The sequence below is a fragment of the Ambystoma mexicanum genome, chromosome 7q, assembly GCF_040938575.1.
Source record: "Ambystoma mexicanum isolate Mex_15411 chromosome 7q, UKY_AmexF1_1, whole genome shotgun sequence".
Taxonomy (NCBI): Eukaryota; Metazoa; Chordata; class Amphibia; order Caudata; family Ambystomatidae; genus Ambystoma; species Ambystoma mexicanum.
The window spans coordinates 472,867,925-472,883,430 of record NC_090941.1 but is presented as its reverse complement, the minus strand read 5'-3'; the positions used below and the strand labels follow the sequence as shown (position 1 = coordinate 472,883,430).

At 49.4% G+C, this 15,506-nt stretch overlaps 1 protein-coding gene across 1 annotated transcript in view; it reads right to left on the bottom strand.

Annotated features, from left to right (window-relative positions):
* The window catches only part of WBP4 (WW domain binding protein 4), an 807,881-nt gene that overhangs the window by 99,096 nt on the left and 693,279 nt on the right, over window positions 1-15,506 (bottom strand). The window contains exon 10 of the mRNA XM_069640150.1: window positions 14,820-15,004. Coding sequence (XP_069496251.1) covers window positions 14,820-15,004 — 185 coding nt within the window. The remainder of the gene's footprint in view (window positions 1-14,819; window positions 15,005-15,506) is intronic.

The following is a 15,506-nucleotide window of genomic DNA, read 5'->3' as shown; positions in this document are numbered from 1 at the left end:
CTTCCAAGAACAATAAACAGTCATATATAAGTGTGACAGTGGGAATTGTGAAGAAAGAGCCTTGGTCAAGGGTCCTTTTGAAGACCAAGATAGCGGCCAGGTACCCATTTACAGTGCCGGTCTGCAGACCTGTAAAAGCAAAGGAAAGCAAAAAATCTAAAACTGGAGGCTAACGGGATACGTGAAATGATCCAAGTCCCTCAATCGGCACCAAGCTGAGAATTGATATCATCTGCATGCATACATAAACGTAGCAGTGGGCCTCCGAGCTGAGAAAAACATCCAGGACATCATCTGACAAGTCCCAGTCTTTGAATCACAGCCTCTCAGCATCAAAGCATGAAGGTTTAGGCTGCTGAAGTTTTGATGGAGGACCCACCCCTTCCAACTGGGAGAGCAGATCCATTTTCTTCATGAGGCATCAAGGAGGGCATGCCCAGCAACTCTGGGTACCACGCTCAGCCCGGAGTGATCAAAATTAATGTGGATCCGAACAGGCATCTGAGGACTAGCGGAATGAGAGGTCAGCGGGAATTTACAGTGGAGGTCGACGTTCCAATCGAGAGTCAATGTGCCCCCCTAGAGCTCCCTGCTGAGAAAATTCCCTGTAGCATAACTCCTCACACTTCCTGTTTTCACTGGAAGCACCGGTGGAGTCCCTGAGCAGCTGAAGTTCTCATCCAGAACTCTGACAGTGCTCCCAATAGTGGGATGCTGAAGTCTGTTCGCTAAAGCATCTGCTATGAGATTCTGTATTCAGGCAAGATGAGCAGACGTCGGAAACATGGTTCTCCAGGGCCCAGAATCACAGTCATAATGCCTCTCTCCGCAGAGCCAATGGCCCTACAACACCTTGCTTGTTGAGATAGTGCCGGACTACTATGCTGCTTGTCAGGACCAATATAATATAAAGTAGACTCTGGATCTGTTAAGTATTTTCTCCCACTTTTCTTTGTTTGAGTATCTTCATAACAGCTGCCCCAGCCTCAGTCCTTCCCGACCATCTTGCCTTCATCAACCTCCTCCTCCTCCTCCTTTCAAACCTCGACACAGTCTCTCTTCCCCACATTCTAGATTCTTCACATAATGCCTTCTTTTAACATCGATTCCCCCACCAACTGGCTGCCTTGTTTTGCGTGCTACATTTGCAAAATATAAATAAAACTATTTACATTTGTATGTTCGAGATGTAACACAATACGCACTTGCCCTTCACAGCCAGATAGCAATCAATTCCAGCAAGTTGATGAACTTCCAAGACTCAGAGGGAGACCACAACCTGCTCACGGTCAGCTCCGACAGGTGATTGCCCCATCATTTCTAGGACACATCAGTGAATACGGTTAGTTGCGGCCAGGATTGCTGAAGCAACGCACGCTTCAACAGGTTATCTAGCAGGACTACCATGCAAGGTCTTGAGAAACAGTTTGAAACCTGCAAATGGTCTGACATGTTCCACTGAAACTGAGACCACTGGCAACAGAGGAGCCACTGAAGTGACCCCATGAGCAATTGGGCCTCTGGCAACACCAGAATGCAAGGAACCATGAGACCCAACAAGTGCATAGAGGCTGAGGCAAGAACTTTTTCTTCTGATTGGAGGACTTGCACCATCCAGATGATGTTTGCCACTCAATCCTCAGGCGTCTGCACATTTGGTCCATACGTGCAGCCTGTTGCACAGCTTGGGCTTCTCCCTGAACTTCAAGAAGTGTCGGGTTGCTCTTCCCCAGTCTCTCTGGTTTATCAGGTGTGTCTTGGACGTTTACCTGGGCAGATATTTTCTGACTAGGCAGGTACACCCAAAGGTCCCTGCCAAAGGCACAACACACACACAGAGCTTCCATTCCCAGAACGGTAGAAGAAGGGCTAACAAAGAACAACCACAATAGAAATGGTGAAAAAAGAAAGGAGCCACCATGTTAGCACATAGGTGACACTATTGTGCATAACCGAGACTGTGAATACAGTCTGCGGTAGTAAATAGCACAATAGTTGGTAGAACACGTTCACTGCCACCAGCCATAACTATAGGGGTGTCTATGTGACTAAAAAGTGACAGGAGCAAAGAGAAGGGGGATAATAGGTATGCCCTCAGCACTCCACATAGAGTGGTGTGTGTTAATCTCTCATAGTATAAAGTTTTAGATAGGATACAAGGTATCCCTCTATCCTTAAGAACTGTTGTTACTTGAAGATAGTAAAAAAAACTCAAAGGAGAACCCAAAAGGGTTCCCAGCAACACTGCACATAAGGTGCTGTGTGCTGCAAAAGTTAAACACAGATGCCCCAAAAGACGTATGGAGGAAAACAGACTCCATAAGAAAGTTAAACAAGCATTGGCAATGCCAACAGTTTGGGCTTCTGTGTAGGCATGAGAAAGTGTCATGATGCCTACCCCCGGAGCATCAGGCCAGGCCCAGCACCCCCGGAAGCAGGCATCATGCCCTCGGGTAAAAGCCCAGCGGCCCCTTATAGGGACTCTTTGGACTAAGTCCTGGCGCCTTTGGCGCCAGGCTCATGTTGGACATCAGTCCTGGCGCCATAGGCGCCAGGCTCATAAAGGGAGGTGTTTTGTGCACTTACCTGATGCAGACCATGCTGTACGCTTCAGGCCTCCCTGAGACCTGAAAGGGACTATTTTTTCATAGGGACTATTTTTTCACTCGGGCGTGGCCAGGGAAGGATACATACCTAGTTGGGGAAGGATACATACCTGGGACTTCTTTGGAGGCTATTTAAGCCACGCCCAGACAGCAGCTCATGCTTCGCGTTGTTCTGCTTCCTGCAGTTTAACGCTCACCGTGTCTGCTCCTGCTCCTGGACTACAGCCACGCCTGTCTTGAACCTGGAAGACCTGCAAGGAAGGAAGAGAAGAGAAAGGTGAAAACCAAGGATTATTTCAAGCTTCTTACCTGCATCCGGAATCTTCTCGCCAGCATCCCTGAAGGAAGACTTCAATTTAAAAGCATCGCGTTGCTCGCTGCAGCGCCACGCTTCACTCACCTGTCCTGTCCTCGAGACATCTCCCGGCTCCATCGCGGCTGTCAGCATCGGACGCCACATCTCTGCACCTAGGGGAGAGAGGAAGAAACAAAAGGTGAGCAGAAGGACACACAGAAGGAAAGCCTGATTAACAGCCATAATACTTACCGGCTTTTCTTCCACATTTCGGGTCAGCGCCGCGCCGTTGGCAGGTACCGTACCCCGGCCCCTATGGGGAAAGGACTAGAGACATTTCAGAGGAATGGTAAGGACATCTAGAGGGATCGCCCTCATTACTACTCTCCTCGGCAGGTTAACCCCTCGAAGCATCGCCTTCATTCTGCACCTGAAATAAAGGACAGATCACAGGTGAGAAAGACAGCATAAAGGGGGCCTCACTTGAACTTTCATACTTACGGCGCATCGCTCAGGAAAGTCAAGTGGATTTTGCCAGCGCCATTCTGAAAACCAGTGAAGTAACTGGACGAACGCGCGCCCCTGCACCAGAAGCAGGATGGAGAGTTCAACCTTCCAAACCATAAGGTGAGCTTAAACCGGGTTTGGAGGAATAGAGAGGAACGGAGGGGGGAAGGGGAAGCTAGCACACCATTCTGCAGACTGTTAATCCCCTTTCTCATCTGTAGAAGGATATTCCTACGGGCCAAGGAAGCACGATTTGGAGGTCCTGTCCAATCGGTGTTCCGGGTCCTGCGCATCACGCTAGAAGAGGCCGCAGTAATCCAGAGTAGATCAGCGCCCCCGTGGGAACCAGGTGGGCGTTACAGAAAGGCAGTTGCCAGGCACAGCTGCAGTGGTAGTAAGTGGCCACTGCAATTGCAAAACGGTGCGAGTACCTTAGCAGTGCCTGACAAATGCCTAATACTTATACACAAACCAAACATGTTAGCTTTGCCAATGCAGGTCTTTAACAGGGCTTCAGTGAAGGACACGTAGAGTGCTTATAAATAGAGTGGCTGAAGGCAACCTGGTTAAGACATTTTTATTACACCAGTAGCGGGCTTACAACTCCAATTAAGTCATTAAATCTCAGAAGACTGCTTTGAAAAAACACAGGAAGGCACTTCGAGTGCAAAGTTTGATGGCAAGGCTTAATTAAAGCAAACTCAAAGTTCCCATGAGGAGATGTTTTGGGAGGTGTCTGGGAACCTGCAGTGTCCAGTGGCAATAAATCAAGACTAGATGAGGCCCATAATTTTCACACTGCCATTTTCTCTCATGCTGCAACAGATTTCGATTCGAGCTCCAAGACAGAGTGCCGAACCACTAGTTGCCTTTGCTGTCCCTCAACGCCCCCACCTCCACAGGGGTTAGAATAGAAAAGACTATTATTTAGCAGAAAGGGTCAGTTTCTATTATTTGAGTTGGGGCTTTTTGAATTACAGCCGCACACCAGCGTTACCGAATACATTAGAAAACAAGCGGTGTAAAAAGCAACAAGAGGCTGTCTCTGCAGGCAGTATTCAAAGAGTGCCGGCCAGCAGAGCAGGACATTTCGGCGGCGCCAGCTCGGCGCAGACGTTTTGCCGCAGGAGCCTGTTTGGCACGGCCACTTCAACGCAATTTTAATTAAAAGTGCACTTTTAATAAAATCCAAAAATAAATATGGAATTAGGGCCATCGTGAACCCTGGCCTGCAGAGCTGGGTGACTGATGAGTTAACTACAAGGCCATAGAGCTCTCATGAATTTTTCTCTGCACCAGTTACTTATATTAAGCTGTACGAGCGTTCTTCATGACCCACATTAATATAAGTAACTGGTGCAGTTAGCTGAAACTGATCAGATCTCCATTGCCAAGTGGTTAGCTCTTCGGCCTCGCATCCCTGCAGGCCAGGGATCGAGATAAAATGAAAAAATTCATGGTATTAAAAATAGTGTTGCTGTGCCGAAACGGGCTGGCGCCAAAAGATACCAACGCTGGACTGGTCACACCTAACAGGCAGCGCCAAACCGGCCCGCGCCAAAATGGGGTGTACTGCATGGCAGTGGTCCTTTCCCAGGAAGGGCCCCACTAACGTTTCCAATGTGATGCCGCAGGCGGAACTGGAGTGTGTTGCAGCTTTATTATGCTGGCAGCCATCCAAAAGGGACCCAATGAGAAAGAGTGCTCCTAGCGGCAGTTGACCGTGTTTTACCACTGCAGTTATGTAAGGCAGCGGTGGGTGAAAGACTTTAAAACTAATGTGCCGTTTTTTAAAAATTCTTTTGCAAACATACTAACACAGAGTTGTTGGAAGCCGCTTTGCTAGTATTTGGTGAGAACTTACATGCTGTGATGGGATAAATAAAAGCTTTAGTGTCCAATGTTTTACCTTTGCATACTACAGGATCACCTGCTAAAATGCATGGTATATTTACCACTCAAAGATGGCCGGCCTATTTCCAGAGAGCTTCCTTAGAGCCAGTCATCCAAGATGGCTGCCTCCATGGTAGAGCTCACTCAAAATAAAGAGTTCCGAGATCGGCAGGAATGGGTGAGATTAGCCATAGGGATTACATTAGCTAGGTGCAGAATGGGTGGGATTACAACTGTGAATCCCTTCTCAGATGTCATCCCCATTGCAAAAGCATTACAGACCCACTTTCAAAGCGCATATTTGAAGCTCTTATGTTAATGACAATAGTTTCGGATTTTCACTAATAGCCCAAACTAAACGGAGAAAAGAGTTCCAAAAGTCAGAGCAAACAAGAATGAATGAGTGGAAAAAGGCCCCACTCATTCAGGATGGAAAGAAAAAGGTCCAGAAGTCCAGCAAAAAGTGCTGGGGGTCTCACTAGAAGATGGGATGAAGCATAACAATGATTAATCTCCCTAACAAAATGGAGACAATGTCCCTGGTGCATGACCTGCAAGGCCTAAGCGTCAGCTGTGGTGCAACACCATTCTGAGCCGAACTGGTACATTCTCCCTCTCACTAGGGACTGATGAAATAAGTGCCCTTCACAGGGGCTTGGCACCTGGGGCCGCAGAGGTGAAGATTCAACGCCTGGGAGTTCCTCTGCCCCTACATCTGGGGGAAAATGTGAGGTTGCCGATTGCCCACAAGGGAGGGGTAGAGGGTGCTTGACCTCTGACGGTGAGTCTGGGGTGGAGGGCTGAATTCCTCTACGTCTGTTAGTGAGAGCTGAAAGCTGTTGCACTGCTGGACCCAGGACTTTGCAGTGCCTTAGAGAATTGGAGACATCAACCTTAGCCCCAAAGAGACTATGTCCATCAAAAGGCATATCTAGGAGCTTTGTGCCTGCATGCACTGTGCAAACTCAGAGGTTCTCTTCCAGGAGTGCCTCCTCGCCACTATGCCCATCCCACATGGTCAGCTGTGTCCAGTACCGACTGCAATCTTTGCAATCTTGAACCAGTGCCTAAAAGCCCTCTCTCACCACCCCATCAGGTAGGTGTTAGGCCTTCCGAGACACTGCCGAACAAAGGCAAAAAGAAAATTCAGCGAGGGAAGTGGAGGCATTTATTGCTGTAAGGGCAAGACTGCCCGATGCAAAAATGTGCTTCTCTCATGCATCCAGTCTTTTGCTTTCTCTGTGGGGAGGCATGGAAGTAAACGTGGACGTTTTCAAGTTGGAAGTAGCAGCCTGAACCACCAAGCTCTCAGGAGGTGTGTGCTTTGAAAGGCCGGGTCTGAAGGAGCCGGCCGGTGTTTCTTAGAGAAGTCTCAGTCAGCTGCAGAGACAGTACCAGAGTTTCAACTTCCAGGTTGAAGGGCAGTAAGGTATCCTTCAGAGGGCCTTCATCCAGGATGTTTGTAAAATCAAATTGAACTTTCGGCCTGGAACGGGCCGACAATCCTAAAGCCTCCACCACTTTGGCTATCAGCCATCGTTGGAATGACGTCTGAGGCTTACCTGGAGTAGATGCTGGTGAACTGTCGAACTCCAGGGATGAATTCAGACCACTGGCCTCCTGCAAGTCTGAAGCCAGCTCCAATGGTCCTTCCCCCTTACCAGAGAACTCCTCAGTGAGGTCCCTTACCTCTCGAGGTTCCACCACAAAAGGGATAGTATCACCCTCCTCATCGACGATTTCTCCAATTGTTTTACATAAATGCCTCCTTTGTAGTGAGCCATGCTCCAGGTGACCGAGGAATGCGGGCGGTACAGATTGGTCAATGCCTGAGGGCAGAGTGTTTTGATGCAGAGACGGGTCCTTGCCCGCAGAAGACCAGCGTTAGTCTTTGGGCGTGCTGTCACGGTCCTTTGCAGCGTCCCAGCCAGGTTGTCCAAGCACAGCCGTTTCTGATGGCACTGAAGCTGCCGGAGGGGGACTTGTCGAAGATGTCAAGCATCTTCAGCTTGAAAACCTATCATTCATCCATGTTGGTCGATTGGGTGGGAAACCCTATCTGTGGAGGCGCTTTCTGGGATTCCCTGGAGTGGTGACTCCACTTTTCCGAAGAGGAAGAGTGGTGGCTAGAGCAACTGCTCAGTGAACGTAACCTCTTGTGGTCTGCTTTTTCTTACGGACCCAAGACCTGTCATCCGACTTCCGTTCCATCTGACCTCAAATGAGATCTCTTTTTTACCTTGTGGAAAAACGTGAAGCGATTCACCGCCTGTTCTGGGAGAGCCTTTGGGTGCATCGACTAACACAACCCTCTCTCCTGGGGGTTGTACTGCCACCACCCCAAAACAGTATAGATAGATCCTGTTGGGGTCAGAAAACGACATTTGTTAACCGCAGTTCACGCAGGGCTTGAAGACAGAGGCCTTCGAGAGAGTAAGCACATTTGCTCACAGTAGTGGTGTTCCTGAAGTAAAAAGTGAGTGTGGAAAAAGGGACCTGATGTCATGGGGCGCGGTGCCTCAATATATACTGGCCTCAACATCCTATGGAGTGCAGGGAGCACAGAGGTGTTGGGCAGAGCCGATGCAAAGCCGCGCTGCACCCTCTTGTAGCAGAACATTTCCAAAGATTAGCTGCGCTGGAGATAAAATATCAGATGCGGAATCCATGGAAGGAATGAATCCATTAAGAGTAGGTCTCCCGCTACATACTTATATGCACAAAAATATAGAGTTGGACATCTCAAAGTGAAATTACCTTCACTTTACACTAAAACACAGTAAAAGCAGTTCAGAAAAGCAAAATTAAGAAAATGTAGCAAGTAAAGTGAAATTATGAATACAAGGAAGACAGGGACTTTAGCAGTCCTTCCCTATCAGCTAAGTAGGCCTAGGGCTTTTAACAGGGTCAACGTTTCAGGTAAGTACCTGAGAGTGGGCTAGGAAATGTCGAACGTTCTCCTGTACACGTTTTGGCAAGGCCAACCATTTGGTAGAGAGATTTAGTTTAAAAGCACCTTTGGCATTAGGGGGTCAATAATTTTATGTGTACACTCGTAATCCCATCACACTAGGGGTTTATCCTGATAGGCAGGGGTTCCTTGGAGAAAAGGCCACGACCACAGCTGGGAAAAAGTGTCAGGGAGTGGATTTTGTGCCCAAATAACCACTATGGCGGGGGTAAGAGACCCAAAAAACAGGTAAGTACACTTGTGCCCCTTACTCCAATTTTCTGAGTGGCCACCCCAGGGGTACTCAGTCATCGCGGACACTTACCTTTACTGTTGGTCCCGTCGAAGGAGATTCCAGGGGTCGAAGGTACAGTCGCTGAAGATTGAGTCTGTCTCCGCAGTGGTTCCGATGTCCAGTTCTGATATGGCTCCAAGACAGTTTAGCAAGCAGTCCAGGAGAGAGGCTGGTCATCAGGTGGCCAGCCCACAGGATGGTCCCGAGACACCTCCGACAGCAGGCTTCAGTTGCAGGGCGCAGAACTTGTTGGTTAGCAAAAGCAGCAGTGCTTCACCGAGAAAAGGTTTTGGCAGTGCAGGTTGTCTTTGATTGCATTCTTCTAGGTATTCATCGTGGGACCCTTTTCTTCGGGAATCATAGCTTCAGTGGTCAACATGAGAAACGACAGCAAGGCTCCTCTTTTCATCCTAAATTCGGGATGGAGGCTGCTCAGCCCACCAGTGGCAAGGATCTGCATCATTCGAACAGGTAACAGCTGTCCAATCATTGACAGCCACAAACCAGACATCTGCCCAGCAACAGACACTTCATTGAAGGGACATGTTCTGGGACCAGACACTACCAATCGCACCACTGACCGGTTCTTCCACACAAAGCTGCTAGCCTGGGATCAAAGCCAGATCCTGGTAAGAGCATCATATTCAGCGGTGTTATCTGAGAGGGCAGGAAGCGAGTGGGACAAAAGACGGGGCTTAAACCACATGGCATGGCCATATTGAGTATATGTTACTCGAAATGGTATTATGCAGTAAAAAAAGATGGTGTGCAGTACAGCACTAGAAGAATAAGTAAAAGTCACGATCGTCAGCTCCGGCCAGGGTAGCCAAAATGGAGCCCCCTCTTCATCAGATTGCCTTCGACGGCCCACCACAGAAGATCCTGGGCAACCGAGGGCGGCACCTGAACGGGATCCAACATCCTGCTGGAGGACTGCGACCACTGCATCTTGAGAGCTCACTGCAGAGATCTCATCAGCAGCATGGCCTCTGGCACCAGTAGAATGCAGGATGCCATGAGGCCGAGCAACCTCAAGAACGCGAACACCGGGAGACACTGGGCATGTTGAAACTTGTCCACCATTGCAGAATGTGACGAGCCCTCACCTGGGGAGGCGAACACTGCCCCTGGGATGTGTCGAGCACTGCTCCGATGTACTGGAGCCGCTGGGTAGGTGTCAAGTGGGACTTCTTTAAGTTGAGGGAGAAGCGCAGCCTGTGAAGGGAGTGGCAGGTGACTGACCGATGATCCAGGACTTGCTCGGGAGAGTGTGCCCTGACCAACCAATCGTCCAGGTAGGGGTAGACGTGAATCCCCCCCTTTCCTGAGATACGCTGCCACCACCACCATTAGCTTGGTGAAGACCCTCGGGGCAGAGGCCAATCCGAACGGCAGGACCCGAAACTGAAAATGCGAGTCGCCAACCGCGAACCTCAGGCACTTCCTGCACTTGGGATGAATCGGCACATGAAAGTAAGCATCCTTGAGGTTGAGAGACACCAACCAGTCCTGAAGTCGAAGGGCCTGGAGGACTTGAGAGAGAATAACAATCTTGAACTTGTCCTTCCTGAGGAGCTTGTTCAAACCACGCAAGTCTGTGATGGGTCTCAATCCCCAGTCTTTTTTCAGGATCAGAAAATATAGGGACAACCATCCCTTATTCCTCTCCGCTACAGGCACCAGTTCTATGGCGCCTTTCTCCAGCAGGGATTTGACTTCCTGCGCAAGGAGCGGATCCGGACTCTTCAAAGAGTTTCCTCGGTGGATTGTAGTGAGGCCTCTGCCGGAAAGGAAGACAGTAGCCGTGGGCTATGATCTCCAGAACCCACACATCTGAAGTAATGGCACGCCATTCTACAAGATGCTGCGCCAGCCTTCCCCCCCCAACCGGCGAACCATGGGACATGGCCACATGACTGAGCGGAAGCGGCTGCGGCAGTGCCTGAGGGCAAGAGGCAACAGCCCGCGCGGCTTTGGCACCTCGAGTACATTGTTTTCCACCTCTGGTACTCCTACGTTGGCCCCTTTGACTGGCAGCCGCCCTCGATCTACCAAAGAAAGAGTAGTATCGAAAGGAACCTCCCTTCCATTGCTGTCCCCTAGGACGAAAAGGCAGAGGTTGTCATACTGCAGCGCTCAACGACTTCGCTGCAGCTTTGGAGGTCTGCAACCTCTCAAGGTTCTCATCAGCGTTGCTGCCAAAAAGATGGACACCATCAAAGGGCATGTTGATAAGCCAGGACTATACATCAGGAGCAAATCCCCAACTTCCGCAACCACGCAAACCTGCGCATCACGGTGCTCGCCGCCATGGACCGGCTGACACAGTCTGCCACGTCCAGACCCGACTGAACGGATTCACACATGGCATCCTTGCCATCCTGAACGAGGGCAAGAAAACCATAACATTCCTCCCCTTCGGGAATATGTTCAGCCGCGAAAGATGCACAGTTCCACAGAGTGTGAGTGAATCTTGCCAAGGCACAAACTGAGTCATACCCCCAGATGAAAACACTTTCTTCGCCCAACTGTCAAAGCGCTTGTCGTCCCTATCCGGAGGCATGGTAGGGTTCGCAGCCTGCTTTGCTGGGGCAGTAGCCGCCTGCACCACCAAACTCTCTGGAGTGGGGTGCGTAGACAAGTAGCAGGGGTCGCCACTGGCTGGACGGTATTTTTTTCAGTAGCGCCTTATTCAGTTCCGGGAGACTCTCCGGAGCAGTTCAAGCCACCGCCACCCTTCTTTGTAAGGCCATATGAAATGGCAGCACTGGGTCAGTGGGTGGACCTTGGTCTAAAATATATGTCAGGTCATCCTGCAGAAAATCCACAGGTGGAGCAGACCACCCCAAGTACTCTGTCACCCTTGACATGAGACGCCTGTACAACGACTCAGCGTGTGTACCAGGCTCAGGCCTGCCAAACTCAACCTCCGGAGAGGTGTCCAGACCACTGGCGTTATGCAAGGATTGACGCAGGTCTTCCATCTGGCTATGACCCGATAACAGGCCATCAGGAACCTCTGGAGGAACAAACCCTCCACATCTGACCCTTCATCCACCTCCGAGATGTACTCCAAAGGCTAGAATAACTCCCTGGATGAGGGTACAGAAGAAGGCTCAAACACAGGCCTCACTGATTTACTCAGGGGCTTCCTCTGAGTTTCCACTGGCCTCCGGGGCACCTCCGACAAAGCCTCCTCAAAAGGCATCGACGGAATCGGCGTCGACGACTTCAACAACGGCTTCGAGGCTGGAGCCCCGAGCGCATCCTTCGACGGCCTCAGCGCCGACGACTTCCTCAGAGGTGGAGCCTAAAGAGAGTCCCTCGACAGACATGGTGCCGACGGCGTCGATGCCTTCTTAGAAGGCCTCACAGGCTCCAACAGTCTTGAGGGCATCGAGGACCTGGACCTGGCACGGCTAGTGCGATCAACCTTTTCTGATCGGGACCTCGACAGCTCCCAATGATCGCACTGATTGCCCGAGCCCGAAGGTGTGCGAGCGGTGGCCCTAGCGTGTTCCTTGCCGGCTTCTCTCGAAGGCGCAGACGGAACGGTGCCCTGCGATTCGAAAATCGTCATCTCCTTGCAAAATGCGTCCCAGTCCGCCGGAGATGAATGCTTGTTGGGACAAGCTACCCGCCGTCTTGCGGTGTCCTCGGACAAGGACGGGGAAGGCGACCAGTGACGGCGCTTCCGCGAATGCCTCGAAGAGGCAGAGGATTGGCGGGAACCACTCTGGGACCGAGACCCCCCTGGACTTACGCCGACACAGAGAGTTGCCCCTCGAATCGTCGGTCGAAAGCCCAGCGGATTTTGACTTATGGGGTTTGGACACCCTACCTACAGACAACTTCTTCCGCTCCCGCAAGGCCTTCGACGTCAAGGACTGGCATTCATCGCAGTCATCGGTGGCGTGGCTCTCGCCGAGGCACCAAAGGCAGACGTCGTGCGGGTCTGTCAAGGACATCTTGGAACCGCAGTCCCGACACTTCTTGAAGCCCGACCACGGGGTAGAAGACAAAGACATAATATTCACAAGAACCAAGTTAGAAGAACCGATTAAACAGGAGAAGAACCGAGGTGCGCCTCGATTCCAAAGCGAACACGTTCGCAGGAAAAAACGGAAATGAGGCTACGGGCGTCGTGCGTCCTACATATAACATCCGGTGACGTTGGCGCTCGACAGAGGCCCTCGAGGGACAGCGTATCAATGTCACCGACTCAACGCCGAAACATTTTCCCAAGCAGCACAGCTGTGGTAATTACTGTCATAGATGTGGACTACGTCGGAGGACACAATCCCCCATCAAAGACATCCACAGGCTCAAGGCCTGCCTCACATTGATCCAGTCCTGGATGTCCAGTGCTTACCTGAAGCTCAACCCCTCCAAGACTGAATTCTTACTGCTGACAAACAACACCGAACACCCCGACATCTAGACCTGGCTCTCTGCTATGAACCTCAAGAGCTTTGCACTCCAGCTGGTCATCTGTGCCAAGTCCCTTGGGTTCAACATTGACCAACACCTCGCCTTCAAACAACACAAAGCAAGGAAGACACAAACGGTGTTGTACCAACTTTCTCTCTCGCAGAAAATTAAGCCTTTCATCCCAGAAAACCACTTCAGATCCAGTGTCCAAGCCTTGGTCTTCTCCCACCTGGATGGTGGCAATGCCCTTTGAGATGTGTGCTGAAGGCTGCAGCAAGACTCAAAAGGATTCTGCAAATCCGACCACATCACTGAAATGCACTGGCAAGTGCTGCAAGCCTGTAATTTTGCTGCGTCCCCAAGCTACCTCACTGAGAAAATCAGCATCTCCGGAGGCCTACGATCCAACAGAAGTAAGGGAATGTGCAGACTTGAACTCCGACGATGCAGGAAGGAAAGAACCAGAAGTCAGGCCTTCTTTGTCTACGCTCCAAGACTCTGGAAACCTCCCCCCTTTGACATCAGACTTGCCCCATCGCTTCTACAGTTCAGGAAAGAGCTAAAGACCTTGCTCTTCAAGGAATGCTCCTCCCCAACACTTAGGTCCACCCACCCAGCACTCCCCAAACAACCCGAGACTCAGTGATCTGTTCTCCACAGTCTACTCCCCTGGTTGCATGTAGAGCCCTTGCTGCCAATTGCCCACCCTCGCACTACCATGTTAGCTCCCCCCTCCCTTTTGCGCTGCTTCCCTCAGTGTGTTCTTCCCCCTTAGATTGTAGAGCACTCTGCTGCTTCCGGAAGCAAGATCCATGCTCAATAAATATCCTAATCATCACAATAGGTTTGTGGTAAAAATAAAAAAATAAGAATACTTTTTTTTAAAAGACAAGAGAAAATCGCCAAAGTTGCATTCAGGAAAAGTGAAGAATACTGCTTATAAACTGGTTAGTAGCATGCATAGCAAAGGGAGATAACATTTTGGAAAATGTAGCCAATTAGTGTGCAAAAAAGGCCCCTGCTAGGAAGGGGAGACAGCAATGAAATAAAGCCCAAAGACTACATCCGTGTGTCTGACAAGTAGATATGAAAATCAGGAGCTGAAAAGTGATTGAGTAAGTGGCATGGGGAAATCATCAAAAAGAAGAGTATTTTCTGCCGTCACAGAATCGAAGTCCAACGGAAGCTCAAAAGTGGTGACCGTAATTAGCAAAAGATGTCAGGTTTTTTTTAAATAGATTTTGTGTATGTTATGTACTTTTAAGACAAGTTGCCAAATAAAGTAATTAAAGAAAGAACTAGCAGTTCCTAAAAACCAGGCAGATACATTCAACAATGAGCAAAATGCAGTATTGGCACACTGAAGACAAGTCCAAAACAAAGGAACCTCAGTAACAAATATGTTACTGCTGTAAAAGGCAGGCCTTAAAACCTATCCTTTTTCACTTCATCATATCAAAATGTTCAACCAAAAAATGCAAGCATCTCACCTTCTCAGAGGCGTCTTTCTTCTGAACAAAACTTATATAGGGTTGACATGTTTTAGAAAGCCATAGCCATTGAACAGCTACTGAAGAAGATAACATGCAGAACCATCACTCCTTGCCAAGCAACTTCCCACATAAGAGTAAACTTCCAATGGTGTGTTTTTACCCATTCAAAAAGGACTTCAAAAGGTGAAAACAATTCCTTTTGTTCAAACCAAATCCATACTGGGGTTTTAGAGATTGATACATTGCACCTTAAAGTGAAGAAACACACTTGTCCCATTTCACATTTCCACATCATACAAGACTTGATTTAAATCCACCATCAGAGTTAACAATATACATGGGTACATACTATGGGTCCTCCTCCTCTATTATTTCCTCCCAGGTTCCGTAGGCAGTAGGATTCCTAGGTTTTCTGACTTTTGTTTCTACCAAGACTGGGGTGGATTGCTCTTGGTTTCCATCACATGAGTTTTCCTTGGGTTCAGGCTCTGTGCATGTATCATCGCTGGATTGTAATTTGACCACATCTTCTTTCTGTGGAAAGAAGGTTTATGGAAACAACAATGCTATAATTATAATAGAAATTAATTATGTAACATAACAATTCACACTTTGCTTGACTTTTTGCAAAAGAAGACCAATATAAGCTGGAAAGCCAATCACTACAGTGGCTGGTAATCCTAAGGCCCTATTGTTTTGCTTGTGGGCAGTTTGCTCTGTATGTGTGAACTTGGTAAATCACAGCTTTGCTGCCTGGTTTAGCAAGATCTTATACAATACTGTTAACGTCTATGGCAGTGATTCCCCAATGTGTAGCTCGGGAGCAACATGTTGCATCACGGCACCCTAAATTGTTGCGCACCAATTTCTCTGGGCCATGATGTGGAGGCCTAGAAGGAGGTGCTGGAGGGATGAGACCTCAGTCGCAGTATAGCCAGGTCAGAGTCCTGGCCTGTAAGAGAATGCTGGCCAATGAGCCTGCAGTGGTTCCAGCGGACTTACAATTTATATATGCAATATTTGAGTTTGTTGCCAC